We start from the raw sequence: 16,373 nt of genomic DNA on the forward strand, positions 1-16,373 counted from the left end.
AACCCCTCACCCAAAAGGGCACCACACCCAATGCAACCCCTAACCCAAAAGGGCACCACACCCAATACAACCCCTCACCCAAAAGGGCACCTCACCCAATACAACCCATCACCCAAAAGGACACCACACCCAATACAACCCCTCACCCAAAAGGACACCACACCCAATACAACCCCTAACCCAAAAGGGCACCTCACCCAATACAACCCCTCACCCAAAAGGACACCTCACCCAATACAACCCCTAACCCAAAAGGGCACCTCACCCAATACAACCCCTCACCCAAAAGGACACCACACCCAATACAACCCCTCACCCAAAAGGACACCTCACCCAATACAACCCCTCACCCAAAAGGACACCTCACCCAATACAACCCCTAACCCAAAAGGGCACCTCACCCAATACAACCCCTCACCCAAAAGGACACCTCACCCAATACAACCCCTCACCCAAAAGGACACCTCACCCAATACAACCCCTAACCCAAAAGGACACCACACCCAATACAACCCCTAACCCAAAAGGGCACCACACCCAATACAACCCCTCACCCAAAAGGGCACCACACCCAATACAACCCCTAACCCAAAAGGGCACCTCACCCAATACAACCCCTCACCCAAAAGGACACCACACCCAATACAACCCCTCACCCAAAAGGACACCTCACCCAATACAACCCCTCACCCAAAAGGGCACCTCACCCAATACAACCCCTCACCCAAAAGGACACCTCACCCAATACAACCCCTCACCCAAAAGGACACCTCACCCAATACAACCCCTAACCCAAAAGGACACCACACCCAATACAACCCCTAACCCAAAAGGGCACCACACCCAATACAACCCCTCACCCAAAAGGGCACCACACCCAATACAACCCCTAACCCAAAAGGGCACCTCACCCAATACAACCCCTCACCAAAAAGGACACCTCACCCAATACAACCCCTCACCCAAAAGGACACCTCACCCAATACAACCCCTAACCCAAAAGGACACCACACCCAATACAACCCCTAACCCAAAAGGGCACCACACCCAATACAACCCCTCACCCAAAAGGGCACCACACCCAATACAACCCCTAACCCAAAAGGGCACCACACCCAATACAACCCCTCAGTCAAAAGGGCACCACACCCAATACAACCCCTCACCTAAAATGGCACCTCACCTAACACAGCCCCTCAGTCAAAATGGCACCTCACCCAATACAACCCCTCACCCAAAAGGGCACCTCAACCATTACGGCAGCACAAACCATTTTTATTTTTAGTTTTTTTTCCAAACTGGTGTCCCGGTGATCGCACTAATCTGGAGAATCAGCTTTCCCGATCATTATCAAATAATACATTCTAAATAATAGATAAATAATAATAAATTAATTATTTTTTGGGGGGATCTGTTATATCACATGTCATGGCATACAGTGATATTGAGCAGTGGGGGAGAGGGCAGTCACATGGGAATGATTTCTCTTTGTTGCCATAGTTACACTGCATCAGTTTACACGCATCACGTGACAAGCAACCTCCGGGCAGAGGAATTTCTCATTAGTCTTTGATGGGGGGGGGGGGGAGACATAAAATGCCTTTTATATATAGTTTAAGCTGTAATATTGTCATGTGTATAAAATAAGATCTTTTTATAGTCAAACAAAAATTGTATGAGGCCAAAATTACGTCTCTAAAATATAATTGATCCTGTTCAGAAACAGAGGAGACATTGCACACCCCCCCCCCCCCCTTTTTTTCTTCTTGGCTTATTTGCCTGTGAGGAATAGTGGTACAGTCCGTTGCTATAGCAGCGAGTGTTGCTGGTGACGGATCTCCAGGACTTGCAGGTCAGTGCCGGCTCCAGGTGACGAAGAAATGATCTGGTGATGTCTATATAGATAGAGAGTGTATTCTGGGGCTTGTAGTCCTCCATCAGGTATGTAGTAGTCATGCTGAGGGTTGTAGTTCTCCATCAGGTATGTAGTAGTCATGCTGAGGGTTGTAGTCCTCCATCAGGTATGTAGTAGTTATGCTGAGGGTTGTAGTCCTCCATCAGGTATGTAGTAGTTATGCTGAGGGTTGTAGTCCTCCATCAGGTATGTAGCAGTCATGCTGAGGGTTGTAGTTCTCCATCAGGTATGTAGTAGTCATGCTGAGGGTTGTAGTCCTCCATCAGGTATGTAGTAGTTATGCTGAGGGTTGTAGTCCTCCATCAGGTATGTAGCAGTCATGCTGAGGGTTGTAGTTCTCCATCAGGTATGTAGTAGTTATGCTGAGGGTTGTAGTCCTCCATCAGGTATGTAGTAGTTATGCTGAGGGTTGTAGTCCTCCATCAGGTATGTAGCAGTCATGCTGAGGGTTGTAGTTCTCCATCAGGTATGTAGTAGTCATGCTGAGGGTTGTAGTCCTCCATCAGGTATGTAGTAGTTATGCTGAGGGTTGTAGTCCTCCATCAGGTATGTAGCAGTCATGCTGAGGGTTGTAGTTCTCCATCAGGTATATAGTAGTAGTCATGCTGAGGGTTGTAGTTCTCCATCAGGTATGTAGTAGTTATGCTGAGGGTTGTAGTCCTCCATCAGGTATGTAGCAGTCATGCTGAGGGTTGTAGTTCTCCATCAGGTATATAGTAGTAGTCATGCTGAGGGTTGTAGTTCTCCATCAGGTATGTAGTAGTTATGCTGAGGGTTGTAGTCCTCCATCAGGTATGTAGTAGTTATGCTGAGGGTTGTAGTCCTCCATCAGGTATGTAGCAGTCATGCTGAGGGTTGTAGTTCTCCATCAGGTATGTAGCAGTCATGCTGAGGGTTGTAGTTCTCCATCAGGTATGTAGCAGTCATGCTGAGGGTTGTAGTTCTCCATCAGGTATGTAGTAGTCATGCTGAGGGTTGTAGTTCTCCATCAGGTATGTAGCAGTCATGCTGAGGGTTGTAGTTCTCCATCAGGTATGTAGCAGTCATGCTGAGGGTTGTAGTTCTCCATCAGGTATGTAGTAGTCATGCTGAGGGTTGTAGTTCTCCATCAGGTATGTAGCAGTCATGCTGAGGGTTGTAGTTCTCCATCAGGTATGTAGCAGTCATGCTGAGGGTTGTAGTTCTCCATCAGGTATGTAGCAGTCATGCTGAGGGTTGTAGTTCTCCATTGGGTATGTAGTAGTTATGCTGAGGGTTGTAGTTCTCCATTGGGTATGTAGTAGTTATGCTGAGGGTTGTAGTTCTCCATCCATCAGGTATATAGTAGTAGTCATGCTGAGGGTTGTAGTTCTCCATTGGGTATGTAGTAGTTATGCTGAGGGTTGTAGTTCTCCATTGGGTATGTAGTAGTTATGCTGAGGGTTGTAGTTCTCCATCCATCAGGTATATAGTAGTAGTCATGCTGAGGGTTGTAGTCCTCCATCAGGTATGTAGTAGTTATGCTGAGGGTTGTAGTCCTCCATCAGGTATGTAGTAGTCATGCTGAGGGTTGTAGTCCTCCATCAGGTATGTAGTAGTTATGCTGAGGGTTGTAGTCCTCCATCAGGTATGTAGCAGTCATGCTGAGGGTTGTAGTTCTCCATCCATCAGGTATATAGTAGTAGTCATGCTGAGGGTTGTAGTTCTCCATCAGGTATGTAGTAGTTATGCTGAGGGTTGTAGTCCTCCATCAGGTATGTAGTAGTCATGCTGAGGGTTGTAGTTCTCCATTGGGTATGTAGCAGTCATGCTGAGGGTTGTAGTTCTCCATTGGGTATGTAGTAGTCATGCTGAGGGTTGTAGTTCTCCATCAGGTATGTAGCAGTCATGCTGAGGGTTGTAGTTCTCCATTGGGTATGTAGTAGTTATGCTGAGGGTTGTAGTTCTCCATCCATCAGGTATATAGTAGTAGTCATGCTGAGGGTTGTAGTTCTCCATCAGGTATGTAGTAGTTATGCTGAGGGTTGTAGTCCTCCATCAGGTATGTAGTGGTCATGCTGAGGGTTGTAGTCCTCCATCAGGTATGTAGTAGTTATGCTGAGGGTTGTAGTCCTCCATCAGGTATGTAGCAGTCATGCTGAGGGTTGTAGTTCTCCATCCATCAGGTATATAGTAGTAGTCATGCTGAGGGTTGTAGTTCTCCATCAGGTATGTAGTAGTTATGCTGAGGGTTGTAGTCCTCCATCAGGTATGTAGTAGTCATGCTGAGGGTTGTAGTTCTCCATCAGGTATGTAGTAGTTATGCTGAGGGTTGTAGTCCTCCATCAGGTATGTAGCAGTCATGCTGAGGGTTGTAGTCCTCCATCAGGTATGTAGCAGTCATGCTGAGGGTTGTAGTTCTCCATTGGGTATGTAGCAGTCATGCTGAGGGTTGTAGTTCTCCATTGGGTATGTAGCAGTCATGCTGAGGGTTGTAGTCCTCCATCAGGTATGTAGCAGTCATGCTGAGGGTTGTAGTTCTCCATTGGGTATGTAGCAGTCATGCTGAGGGTTGTAGTTCTCCATTGGGTATGTAGCAGTCATGCTGAGGGTTGTAGTCCTCCATCAGGTATGTAGCAGTCATGCTGAGGGTTGTAGTTCTCCATTGGGTATGTAGCAGTCATGCTGAGGGTTGTAGTTCTCCATTGGGTATGTAGTAGTCATGCTGAGGGTTGTAGTTCTCCATCAGGTATGTAGCAGTCATGCTGAGGGTTGTAGTTCTCCATTGGGTATGTAGCAGTCATGCTGAGGGTTGTAGTTCTCCATCAGGTATGTAGTAGTTATGCTGAGGGTTGTAGTTCTCCATCCATCAGGTATATAGTAGTAGTCATGCTGAGGGTTGTAGTTCTCCATCAGGTATGTAGTAGCCATGCTGAGGGTTGTAGTCCTCCATCAGGTATGTAGTAGTTATGCTGAGGGTTGTAGTCCTCCATCAGGTATGTAGTAGTTATGCTGAGGGTTGTAGTTCTCCATCCATCAGGTATATAGTAGTAGTCATGCTGAGGGTTGTAGTTCTCCATCAGGTATGTAGTAGTCATGCTGAGGGTTGTAGTCCTCCATCAGGTATGTAGTAGCCATGCTGAGGGTTGTAGTTCTCCATCAGGTATGTAGTAGTCATGCTGAGGGTTATAGTCCTCCATCAGGTATGTAGTAGTTATGCTGAGGGTTGTAGTCCTCCATCAGGTATGTAGCAGTCATGCTGAGGGTTGTAGTTCTCCATCAGGTATGTAGTAGTTATGCTGAGGGTTGTAGTCCTCCATCAGGTATGTAGTAGTTATGCTGAGGGTTGTAGTCCTCCATCAGGTATGTAGCAGTCATGCTGAGGGTTGTAGTTCTCCATCAGGTATGTAGTAGTCATGCTGAGGGTTGTAGTCCTCCATCAGGTATGTAGTAGTTATGCTGAGGGTTGTAGTCCTCCATCAGGTATGTAGCAGTCATGCTGAGGGTTGTAGTTCTCCATCAGGTATATAGTAGTAGTCATGCTGAGGGTTGTAGTTCTCCATCAGGTATGTAGTAGTTATGCTGAGGGTTGTAGTCCTCCATCAGGTATGTAGCAGTCATGCTGAGGGTTGTAGTTCTCCATCAGGTATATAGTAGTAGTCATGCTGAGGGTTGTAGTTCTCCATCAGGTATGTAGTAGTTATGCTGAGGGTTGTAGTCCTCCATCAGGTATGTAGTAGTTATGCTGAGGGTTGTAGTCCTCCATCAGGTATGTAGCAGTCATGCTGAGGGTTGTAGTTCTCCATCAGGTATGTAGCAGTCATGCTGAGGGTTGTAGTTCTCCATCAGGTATGTAGCAGTCATGCTGAGGGTTGTAGTTCTCCATCAGGTATGTAGTAGTCATGCTGAGGGTTGTAGTTCTCCATCAGGTATGTAGCAGTCATGCTGAGGGTTGTAGTTCTCCATCAGGTATGTAGTAGTCATGCTGAGGGTTGTAGTTCTCCATCAGGTATGTAGCAGTCATGCTGAGGGTTGTAGTTCTCCATCAGGTATGTAGCAGTCATGCTGAGGGTTGTAGTTCTCCATCAGGTATGTAGCAGTCATGCTGAGGGTTGTAGTTCTCCATTGGGTATGTAGTAGTTATGCTGAGGGTTGTAGTTCTCCATTGGGTATGTAGTAGTTATGCTGAGGGTTGTAGTTCTCCATCCATCAGGTATATAGTAGTAGTCATGCTGAGGGTTGTAGTTCTCCATTGGGTATGTAGTAGTTATGCTGAGGGTTGTAGTTCTCCATTGGGTATGTAGTAGTTATGCTGAGGGTTGTAGTTCTCCATCCATCAGGTATATAGTAGTAGTCATGCTGAGGGTTGTAGTCCTCCATCAGGTATGTAGTAGTTATGCTGAGGGTTGTAGTCCTCCATCAGGTATGTAGTAGTCATGCTGAGGGTTGTAGTCCTCCATCAGGTATGTAGTAGTTATGCTGAGGGTTGTAGTCCTCCATCAGGTATGTAGCAGTCATGCTGAGGGTTGTAGTTCTCCATCCATCAGGTATATAGTAGTAGTCATGCTGAGGGTTGTAGTTCTCCATCAGGTATGTAGTAGTTATGCTGAGGGTTGTAGTCCTCCATCAGGTATGTAGTAGTCATGCTGAGGGTTGTAGTTCTCCATTGGGTATGTAGCAGTCATGCTGAGGGTTGTAGTTCTCCATTGGGTATGTAGTAGTCATGCTGAGGGTTGTAGTTCTCCATCAGGTATGTAGCAGTCATGCTGAGGGTTGTAGTTCTCCATTGGGTATGTAGTAGTTATGCTGAGGGTTGTAGTTCTCCATCCATCAGGTATATAGTAGTAGTCATGCTGAGGGTTGTAGTTCTCCATCAGGTATGTAGTAGTTATGCTGAGGGTTGTAGTCCTCCATCAGGTATGTAGTGGTCATGCTGAGGGTTGTAGTCCTCCATCAGGTATGTAGTAGTTATGCTGAGGGTTGTAGTCCTCCATCAGGTATGTAGCAGTCATGCTGAGGGTTGTAGTTCTCCATCCATCAGGTATATAGTAGTAGTCATGCTGAGGGTTGTAGTTCTCCATCAGGTATGTAGTAGTTATGCTGAGGGTTGTAGTCCTCCATCAGGTATGTAGTAGTCATGCTGAGGGTTGTAGTTCTCCATCAGGTATGTAGTAGTTATGCTGAGGGTTGTAGTCCTCCATCAGGTATGTAGCAGTCATGCTGAGGGTTGTAGTCCTCCATCAGGTATGTAGCAGTCATGCTGAGGGTTGTAGTTCTCCATTGGGTATGTAGCAGTCATGCTGAGGGTTGTAGTTCTCCATTGGGTATGTAGCAGTCATGCTGAGGGTTGTAGTCCTCCATCAGGTATGTAGCAGTCATGCTGAGGGTTGTAGTTCTCCATTGGGTATGTAGCAGTCATGCTGAGGGTTGTAGTCCTCCATCAGGTATGTAGCAGTCATGCTGAGGGTTGTAGTTCTCCATTGGGTATGTAGCAGTCATGCTGAGGGTTGTAGTTCTCCATTGGGTATGTAGTAGTCATGCTGAGGGTTGTAGTTCTCCATCAGGTATGTAGCAGTCATGCTGAGGGTTGTAGTTCTCCATTGGGTATGTAGCAGTCATGCTGAGGGTTGTAGTTCTCCATCAGGTATGTAGTAGTTATGCTGAGGGTTGTAGTTCTCCATCCATCAGGTATATAGTAGTAGTCATGCTGAGGGTTGTAGTTCTCCATCAGGTATGTAGTAGCCATGCTGAGGGTTGTAGTCCTCCATCAGGTATGTAGTAGTTATGCTGAGGGTTGTAGTCCTCCATCAGGTATGTAGTAGTTATGCTGAGGGTTGTAGTTCTCCATCCATCAGGTATATAGTAGTAGTCATGCTGAGGGTTGTAGTTCTCCATCAGGTATGTAGTAGTCATGCTGAGGGTTGTAGTCCTCCATCAGGTATGTAGTAGCCATGCTGAGGGTTGTAGTCCTCCATCAGGCATGTAGTAGTCATGCTGAGGGTTATAGTTCTCCATTGGGTATGTAGTAGTTATGCTGAGGGTTGTAGTTCTCCATCAGGTATATAGTAGTAGTCATGCTGAGGGTTGTAGTCCTCCATCAGGTATGTAGTAGTTATGCTGAGGGTTGTAGTCCTCCATCAGGTATGTAGTAGCCATGCTGAGGGTTGTAGTCCTCCATCAGGCATGTAGTAGTCATGCTGAGGGTTATAGTTCTCCATTGGGTATGTAGTAGTCATGCTGAGGGTTGTAGTCCTCCATCAGGTATGTAGCAGTCATGCTGAGGGTTGTAGTTCTCCATCAGGTATGTAGTAGTCATGCTGAGGGTTGTAGTCCTCCATCAGGTATGTAGCAGTCATGCTGAGGGTTGTAGTCCTCCATCAGGTATGTAGCAGTCATGCTGAGGGTTGTAGTTCTCTATTGGGTATGTAGCAGTCATGCTGAGGGTTGTAGTTCTCCATTATGTATGTAGCAGTCATGCTGAGGGTTGTAGTTCTCCATTATGTATGTAGCAGTCATGCTGAGGGTTGTAGTTCTCCATTATGTATGTAGCAGTCATGCTGAGGGTTGTAGTTCTCCATCAGGTATGTAGTAGTCATGCTGAGGGTTGTAGTCCTCCATCAGGTATGTAGCAGTCATGCTGAGGGTTGTAGTCCTCCATCAGGTATGTAGCAGTCATGCTGAGGGTTGTAGTTCTCTATTGGGTATGTAGCAGTCATGCTGAGGGTTGTAGTTCTCCATTATGTATGTAGCAGTCATGCTGAGGGTTGTAGTTCTCCATTATGTATGTAGCAGTCATGCTGAGGGTTGTAGTTCTCCATTATGTATGTAGCAGTCATGCTGAGGGTTGTAGTTCTCCATCAGGTATGTAGTAGTCATGCTGAGGGTTGTAGTTCTCCATCAGGTATGTAGCAGTCATGCTGAGGGTTGTAGTTCCCGTCCACTGGGTGACCCTTGCAGCTCCTTATCAGTTACAGAGTAGACTCTTGGCCGTTCACTTGTGGTGTGGAGATGCTGGGCCTTGTAGTTCCACATTATACATTTATATTTCCGCAGCCATGTATAAGCTGGATCTCCCCTTAGACGTGAAGGAAGTCGCCGCTATCGAAAGGCGAAGAAACAAGGAGCAGCAGCGGCAGAGCCGGATATTCAATGCCAGAGTGCGGACCATCGGGGTGAGTACAGCGCGGGGGGCTCAGGCGGGGCGAGTGCAGCGCGGGGGGCTCAGGCAGGGCGAGTGCAGCGCGGGGGGCTCAGGTGCGGCGAGTGCAGCGTGGGGGGCTCAGGTGCGGCGAGTGCAGCGCGGGGGGCTCAGGTGCGGCGAGTGCAGCGCGGGGGGCTCAGGCGGGGCGAGTGCAGCGCGGGGGGCTCAGGCGGGGCGAGTGCAGCGCGGGGGGCTCAGGCAGGGCGAGTGCAGCGCGGGGGGCTCAGGTGCGGCGAGTGCAGCGTGGGGGGCTCAGGTGCGGCGAGTGCAGCGCGGGGTGCTCAGGCTGGACGAGTGCAGCGCGGGGGGCTCAGGCTGGGCGAGTGCAGCGCGGGGGGCTCAGGCGTGGCGAGTGCTGCCCGGGGAGCTCAGGTGCGGCGAGTGCAGCGCGGGGAGCTCAGGTGGGGCGAGTGCAGCGCGGGGGGCTCAGGCGGGGCGAGTGCAGCGCGGGGGGCTCAGGCGGGGCGAGTGCAGCGCGGGGGGCTCAGGCGGGGCGAGTGCAGCGCGGGGGGCTCAGGCGGGGCGAGTGCAGCGCGGGGGGCTCCGGCGGGGCGAGTGCAGCCCGGGGGGCTCCGGCGGGATCCGTGGTCATGTGCTGCCATCACATACGGTGCCCTTCTTGTGTAGGTGGATGTGGATGCGCTGGGGAAGCAGGTGGAGGAGAGGAAGACCATGGAGAGAACGGAGAAGGTTCGGGATGAGGCGTATGGTAAATATTACTGAGCTGCAGTTCCAGGCACCGCCTGCAGACCAAAGTGGCGCTGTGTCCAGAAGAAATAACGTTTGTTTTCCCCCTGAACCCACAGATGCGGTGAGAGAACACGATGATAACGTCGCTCTGATGCTGGAGCAGACAGAGCAGCAGCTGTCCCGCGATCTGGACCGGGCCGTGCAGAACTACAGGGAGCAAAACCAGCAGCCCCAGACCCGGAGGGAGTATGACCTGTATGACCCAGACGCGCTGAAGAAGGACCGGCCGGCCAGAGTCAGTGACGACGACCCCAGATGTGGAGCCTCCAGCCTGCAGAGGTTCACTGGAGAGGACCTGAGCGAGAAGAAGCGCAGAGAGATGCAGACGGACATGACCAACAAATGGCTGACGGGGCAGATGGAGGAGAGGAAGAGGAGCGAGGCGCAGCAAATGTATGCGGGTCAGTAAACCCCGCAGGGGTATCCCAAATCCTGGGCACAAAGGGGCTACACCGCTTGGTTAGTGCTGTGCCCCCCTTGCAGGGTTTCCAGACTTCAGAAGGGAGGGTCAATTTCAATTAACCCTTTCTCAGTACATGACGTCCCATTTTGTACGAGTTGAGCGAGCGCCAGACAGGGCAGATCCCGGCTGTGTAATACAGACATCATCTGCCTCAGGAGCAGCGATCAGAGCAAGTTTTGATGGCTGCCGTTTAACTGGTGGTTAACCTCTTAAATCACAGAGTGATTCACTGCGTTTTTGGGCTCCCATTGACCCTCCCCATCCAAACCCCTGAGGGGGACAATGGGTGGCCATAGCAGATGGAGCAGAGGAATACGAGTGAGAAGCAGCAATGTATGCAGGTCAGTAAAACCCACAGGGTATCCCAAATACTTGGAACGAAGGGGCTACACCTCTTGTTTCATGATGTGCCCCTCTTGCAGGGTTTCCAGGATTCAGAACAGAGGGTCCGGCATGCTTAACTCATATGCCATCAGTTTCAGTTAACCCCTTCTCAGTACATGACGTCATTTTATGTACGAGCTGAGCGAGCGCCAGACGGGACAGATGACAGCTGTGTAACACAGCCAGCATCCGCCTCAGCAGCAGTGATCAGAGCAAGTTCTGATCGCTGCTGTTTGACCAGTAAATAACCTCTTAGATTTCTGTGTCATTCACATTTTTTTGGGCTCCCATTGACCCTCCACATCCAAATTCTTGGGGGGCCAATGGGTGGCCATAGCAGATGGAGGGGAGGAAGAGGCTTGAGGCAGAGCAAATGTATGTAGGGCAGTAAAACCCCAGAGGGGTATCCCAAATCCTGGGAATGAAGGGGCTACACCGCCTGTTTTGTGATGTACCCCCCTTGAAGGATTTCCAGGCTTCAGAACGGAAGGTCCAGCATACTCTAATGATATGCCTTCAATTTCAATTATGGGTAGATCCCTTTAACCCTTGACGTCCTATTATGTAGGAGCTGAGAGAGCGCAGGGCAGATGTTGGCTGTGTAATAGAGCCAGCATCTGCCTCAACAGCAGCGATCAGAGCAAGCTCTGATGGCTTCTGTTTAACCAGTGATTAACCTCTTAAATCTTGGTGTCATTTATGGCCTTTTTGGGCTCCCATCGACTTTTCCATCCAACTAACTGGGGGGGCTGATGGGTGGCCATAGCTGATGGAGGAGAGGAAGAGGAGTGAGACTCAGCAAATGTATGCAGGTCAGTAAGCCTTGCAGGGGTATCCCAAATCATGGGAACAAAGGGGCTACACCGCTTGTTAGTGCTATGTCCCCCTCGCAGGGTCTCCAGGCTTCAGAACAGAGGGTCTAGCATACTTAACTCATATGTCATCAGTTTCAATTAACCCCTCCTCAGTACATGATGTCCTATTATGTACGCACTGAGTGAGCGCCAGACTTTGCAGATTATGGCTGTGTAATAGAGCCGGCATCTGCCTCAACAGCAGCAATCAGAGCAAGTTCTACAGTATTTTTTTTTTTTTTGATGTGCCCCCTTGAAGCATTTCCAGGCTTTAGAACGGAGGGTCTAGCATGCTCAACTCATATGCCATCAATTTCAAGATGGGGCAGATGATGGCTGTGTAATAGAGCCAGCATCTGCCTCAACAGCAGCAATCAGAGCAAGTTCTACAGTATTTTTTTTTTTTTGTGATGTGCCCCCTTGAAGCATTTCCAGGCTTTAGAACGGAGGGTCCAGCATGCTTAACTCATATGACAACAATTTCAAGACGAGGCAGATGATGGCTGTGTAATAGAGCCAGCATCTGCCTCAACAGCAGCAATCAGAGCAAGTTCTACATTGGGTTTTTTTGTGATGTGCCCCTCTTGAAGCATTTCCAGGCTTTAGAACGGAGGGTCTAGCATGCTTAACTAATATGTCGTCAATTTCAAGATGTGGCAGATGATGGCTGTGTAAAACAGACAGCATCTGCCTCAACAGCAGCTATCAGAGCAAGTTCTGCATTGGATTTTTTTTTTTGAGATGTGCCCTCCTTGAAGCGTTTCTAGGCTTCAGAACAGAGGGTCTAGCATACTTAACTCATATGACATCAATTTCAAGATGGGGCAGATGATGGCTGTGTAAAACAGACAGCATCTGCCTCAACAGCAGCGATCAGAGCAAGTTCTTCATTGGATTTTTTTTTTAGATGTGCCCCCCTTGAACCGTTTCTAGGCTTCAGAACAGAGGGTCTAGCATGCTTAACTCATATGACATCAATTTCAAGACGGGGCAGATGATGGCTGTGTAATAGAGCCAGCATCTGCCTCAACAGCAGCAATCAAAGCAAGTTCTATATTGGGTTTTTTTTTGTGATGTGCCCCCCTTGAAGCGTTTCTAGGCTTCAGAACAGAGGGTCCAGCATGCTTAACTCATATGACATCAATTTCAAGATGGGGCAGATGATGGCTGTGTAAAACAGACAGCATCTGCCTCAACAGCAGCGATCAAAGCAAGTTCTGCATTGGATTTTGTTTTTGAGATGTGCCCCCCCCTAGCGTTTCTAGGCTTCAGAACAGAGGGTCTAGCATGCTTAATTCATCATATGACATCAATTTCAAGACGGGGCAGATGATGGCTGTGTAATACAGACAGCATCTGCCTCAACAGCAGCGATCAGAGCAAGTTCTGATGGCTGCTGTTTATCTGGTGATTAACTTCGTAAATCTGAGTGTCATTTATGGCCTTTTTGGGCTCCCATCGACCCTCCGCATCCAAATCCCTGGGGGAGGGGGGCGATGGGTGGCCATAGCAGATGAAGACCCCCAAAGTTGCCAAGTTGGTACTCCTTTGAAGATGGTCGGCAGGCTGGTCTTTGTATTGGAGTCTACAGTACAAGAGATAGAACGATCGCAGGATCAAGAACCTCGAATTATCATATAGCGGAAAATGAAACAAAAAAGTAAAAAAAAAATCATGTTGAATATTTTGCTATATTATGGAATTGTTATTTATGCAGTTTCCTAAACTTTGACTTTTTCATGACATTGCTGCAGATAATCTATACGACATAAAGCGAGCGGAGCTGGAGGAGAGAGCGGAGCACCTGAGCCGGATGGAGGACGAGTGCCGGAAGGCCGTGAATATGGCCACCGATCACTTCAATCAGGCCTTGGTGAGTGGCCCGATGCCCCCTGGTGGGCAGTGAGATGTCTGACGCGGTGTCCGTGACTGTGATCCTCGCTCTCGGTCCAGGCCTTGGAGGTGTCGGAGCGCAGGAGGCTCCAGAGGCAGCAGGAGGAAGATAACAACTCTGCGGAGATTCACAACCACCTGAGCGGAGACATACTGACGGAGAATCCCGCCGCCGCCGTCAGCGCCTTCGGGCCACATCGGGTCGTGACCGATCGTTGGAAGGGCATGAGCCCGGAGCAGCTCAAAGCCATCATAGATATTCAGAAGCAGCAATGCCAAGAGAATCAGGTAACGTCCGAAATCCTAAAAATCCAAGACATAGGGGCACCTATGAGGGATAAGGAGGTTATAGGACCCCAGCTACATGCTTTAAACCCTTGTCTGGTACCGTGGGGTCAATGTGACCCCTTGTAGATTGGTACAGGCTCTACCTATGGGACCCACTAGTAGTAGCCCTGCATTTCGCTGCCGGGAAGGGTGAGGGGGTCACTCATGCCGGCCTCCCACCATTCACTTCTAAGGGGGTCACTCATGTTGTCCTCCCACCATTCACTTCTATGGGGGTCACTCATGCTGGCCTCCCACCATTCACTTCTATGGGGGGGGGTCACTCATGCCGGCCTTCACCATTCACTTCTATGGGGGTCACTCATGCCAGCCTCCTACCATTCACTTCTATGGGGGGGGGGGTCACTAACGCCGGCTTCCCACCATTCACTTCTATGGGGGCCACTCATGCTGGCCTTCACCATTCACTTCTATGGGGGTCACTCATGCCGGCCTCCTACCATTCACTTCTATGGGGGGGGGGCACTCATGCCGGCTTCCCACCATTCACTTCTATGGGGCCCATTCATGCTGGCCTCCCACCATTCACTTCTAAGGGGGTCACTCATGCCGACCTCCAACCATTTCCTTCTGTGGGGGTCACCCATGCCGGCCTCCCACCATTTACTTCTGTGGGGTTCACTCATGCCGGCCTCCTACCATTCACTTCTATGGGGGTCACTCATGCCGGCCTCTCACTATTCACTTCTATGGGGGTCACTCATGCCGGCCTCTCACCATTCACTTCTATGGGGGCCACTCATGCCGGCCTCCCACTATTCACTTCTCTGAGGGTTACTCATGCCGGCTTCCCACCATTCACTTCTATGGGGTCACTCATGCCTGCTATCCACCATTCACTTCTGTGTGGGGTCACTCATACAGGCTTCCCACCATTCACTTCTATGGGGGCCACTCATGCTGGCATCCCACCATTCACTTTTATGGGGGTCACTCATGCCTGCTACCCAACATTCACTTCTATGGGGGTCACTCATGCCTGCTATCCACCATTCACTTCTATGCTATGGGGGTCACTCATGCTGGCCTCCCACCATTCATTTCTATGGGGGTCACTCATTCCGGACTCCGAGCATTATATTCTATGGGGGTCACTCATGCTGGCCTCCCACCATTCACTTCTATGGGGGTCACTTATACTGGCCTCCCACCATTCACTTCTATGGGGGTCACTCATGCCGGCCTCCCACCATTCACTTCTATGGGGGTCACTCATGCCGGCCTCCCACCATTCACTTTTATGGGGGTCACCCATGCCAGTCTCCCACTATTCACTTCTCTGAGGGTCACTCATGCCTGCTACCCACCATTCACTTCAATGGGGCGGGGGTCACTCATGCTTGCCTTCCACCATTCATTTCTATGGGGGTCACTCATGCCGGCCTCCCACCATCACTTCTATAGGGGTTATGAAAATGGCCAAGTGCACATAGATGTCTGCGATGGGCATATCCCCTCATATCCCGTAGTTGTGGACCCTAATACTGCTCTATAGTAACCATGATCCCATACTGATGTTTTCAGAGGCTAAAGGAAGAGGAGAAGCAGCGCAACACTGAGTGGGACCGGCAGCGAACGTTGGAAGCGCGCGCCGCCATGAATTTAGAACAGCAAGAACAGGAATTCAGCAGGGATATGAGGAAGCGGCTGGATGGGTATAACCAGCAGCTGAGCCGGGAGCAGAGGGCACAGTGAGTATGTCATCTCAGAGCAGCAGGACGTAGGGGCTGAGACGCTAATTCCAGCAATGTGTCACTTACTAATCTGTGTTACTAGTTCAATAAAAGCAGTGTTTTATCAGCAGGAGATTATCATTACCGGACTAGTTGTCTCGGGCCTCCTAGTCCTGCTGCTGTGTAACTCCGCCCCACCACTGATTAGCAATGTACAATTTCTGTCATTATCTCTCTCTTTTTCAGCCAGGAGTATCTGGATGCTGTGGTTTATACCAACAACCCTACTGCTCACTACCACAGCCAGTTCAACACGGTCAGCCGCTGACTTCAGGGAAGCGTTTATACAGCGCGGATCCGGTGTGTGGTATACCGCTATCAGTAATCAATAAAGACGACTGAGGATAGCCTAACGTATTCAGTGTGAATAGGTTCTTACATGTATTCTGCCACTCACAGTCCGGAGGATCCACCATTCACAAGAGGTCACCTCCTCCACCCTCCCTGCGCAGCTGTAGCGCCCCTGAGACCCTCAGGGCACTACAGGGAACTGCATCCTCTTGGGACCTACCCCCTGGGACCTGGAGTACCTGTGCCTTTTCCACCAATACACAATCTAAATCCTAGTTCTCCTCTCCACACTGGGCGTAGAGGGTTAACCATGTAAGGGGATGGTCGCCATGGGAACGAATTCCTGGGTATAGCCAGCCTGGTGGGAGGGGTCAGTCAGTCAGAGAGGAGTCCAGAGTGGAGTAGTGTGCGGACGTGCCACAGCTGGGTCCGTGTAACGGTGACCCCGGGGGCACAGGAGGGAGGTCGCCAGGACGGGTACCGAGATACCGCTGGGACCGGAGCACGCACGGGGCACAGGAGAGAGGTCGCCAGGACGGGTACCGAGATACCGCTGGGACCGGAGCACGCACGGGGCACAGGA

The 16,373-nt window shown here is 49.8% G+C and overlaps 1 protein-coding gene across 3 annotated transcripts; it reads left to right on the forward strand.

Annotated features, from left to right (window-relative positions):
* The first annotated feature begins 1,790 nt into the window (after positions 1-1,790).
* LOC142250673 (RIB43A-like with coiled-coils protein 2) lies at positions 1,791-15,846 on the forward strand. 3 transcript variants are annotated; one of them, XM_075322862.1, is made up of 8 exons: positions 1,791-1,852; positions 8,927-9,045; positions 9,702-9,783; positions 9,881-10,225; positions 13,280-13,398; positions 13,479-13,706; positions 15,291-15,457; positions 15,686-15,846. In XM_075322862.1, the coding sequence occupies exons 2-8, from the start codon at positions 8,929-8,931 to the stop codon at positions 15,765-15,767; spliced, it is 1,140 nt and encodes a 379-aa protein (XP_075178977.1). In that variant the 5' UTR covers positions 1,791-1,852; positions 8,927-8,928; the 3' UTR covers positions 15,768-15,846. The 3 variants fall into 3 exon arrangements, with proteins under 3 accessions (XP_075178977.1, XP_075178980.1, XP_075178979.1); XM_075322865.1 differs by having other exon boundaries at positions 1,843-1,869; XM_075322864.1 differs by lacking the exon at positions 1,791-1,852 and adding an exon at positions 1,855-1,941.
* Positions 15,847-16,373: the final 527 nt, after the last annotated feature.

The sequence above is a fragment of the Anomaloglossus baeobatrachus genome, chromosome 9 (assembly GCF_048569485.1).
Source record: "Anomaloglossus baeobatrachus isolate aAnoBae1 chromosome 9, aAnoBae1.hap1, whole genome shotgun sequence".
Lineage (NCBI taxonomy): Eukaryota > Metazoa > Chordata > Amphibia > Anura > Aromobatidae > Anomaloglossus > Anomaloglossus baeobatrachus.

Bases quoted from the DNA above. Each gene is read 5' to 3' on its own strand.
- LOC142250673 (XM_075322862.1), top strand. From the start codon at position 8,929: ATGTATAAGCTGGATCTCCCCTTAGACGTGAAGGAAGTCGCCGCTATC. The intron at 9,046-9,701 runs GTGAGTACAGCG...CTTCTTGTGTAG, and splicing joins CCAGAGTGCGGACCATCGGG to GTGGATGTGGATGCGCTGGG. The intron at 15,458-15,685 runs GTGAGTATGTCA...TCTCTTTTTCAG, and splicing joins AGCCGGGAGCAGAGGGCACA to CCAGGAGTATCTGGATGCTG.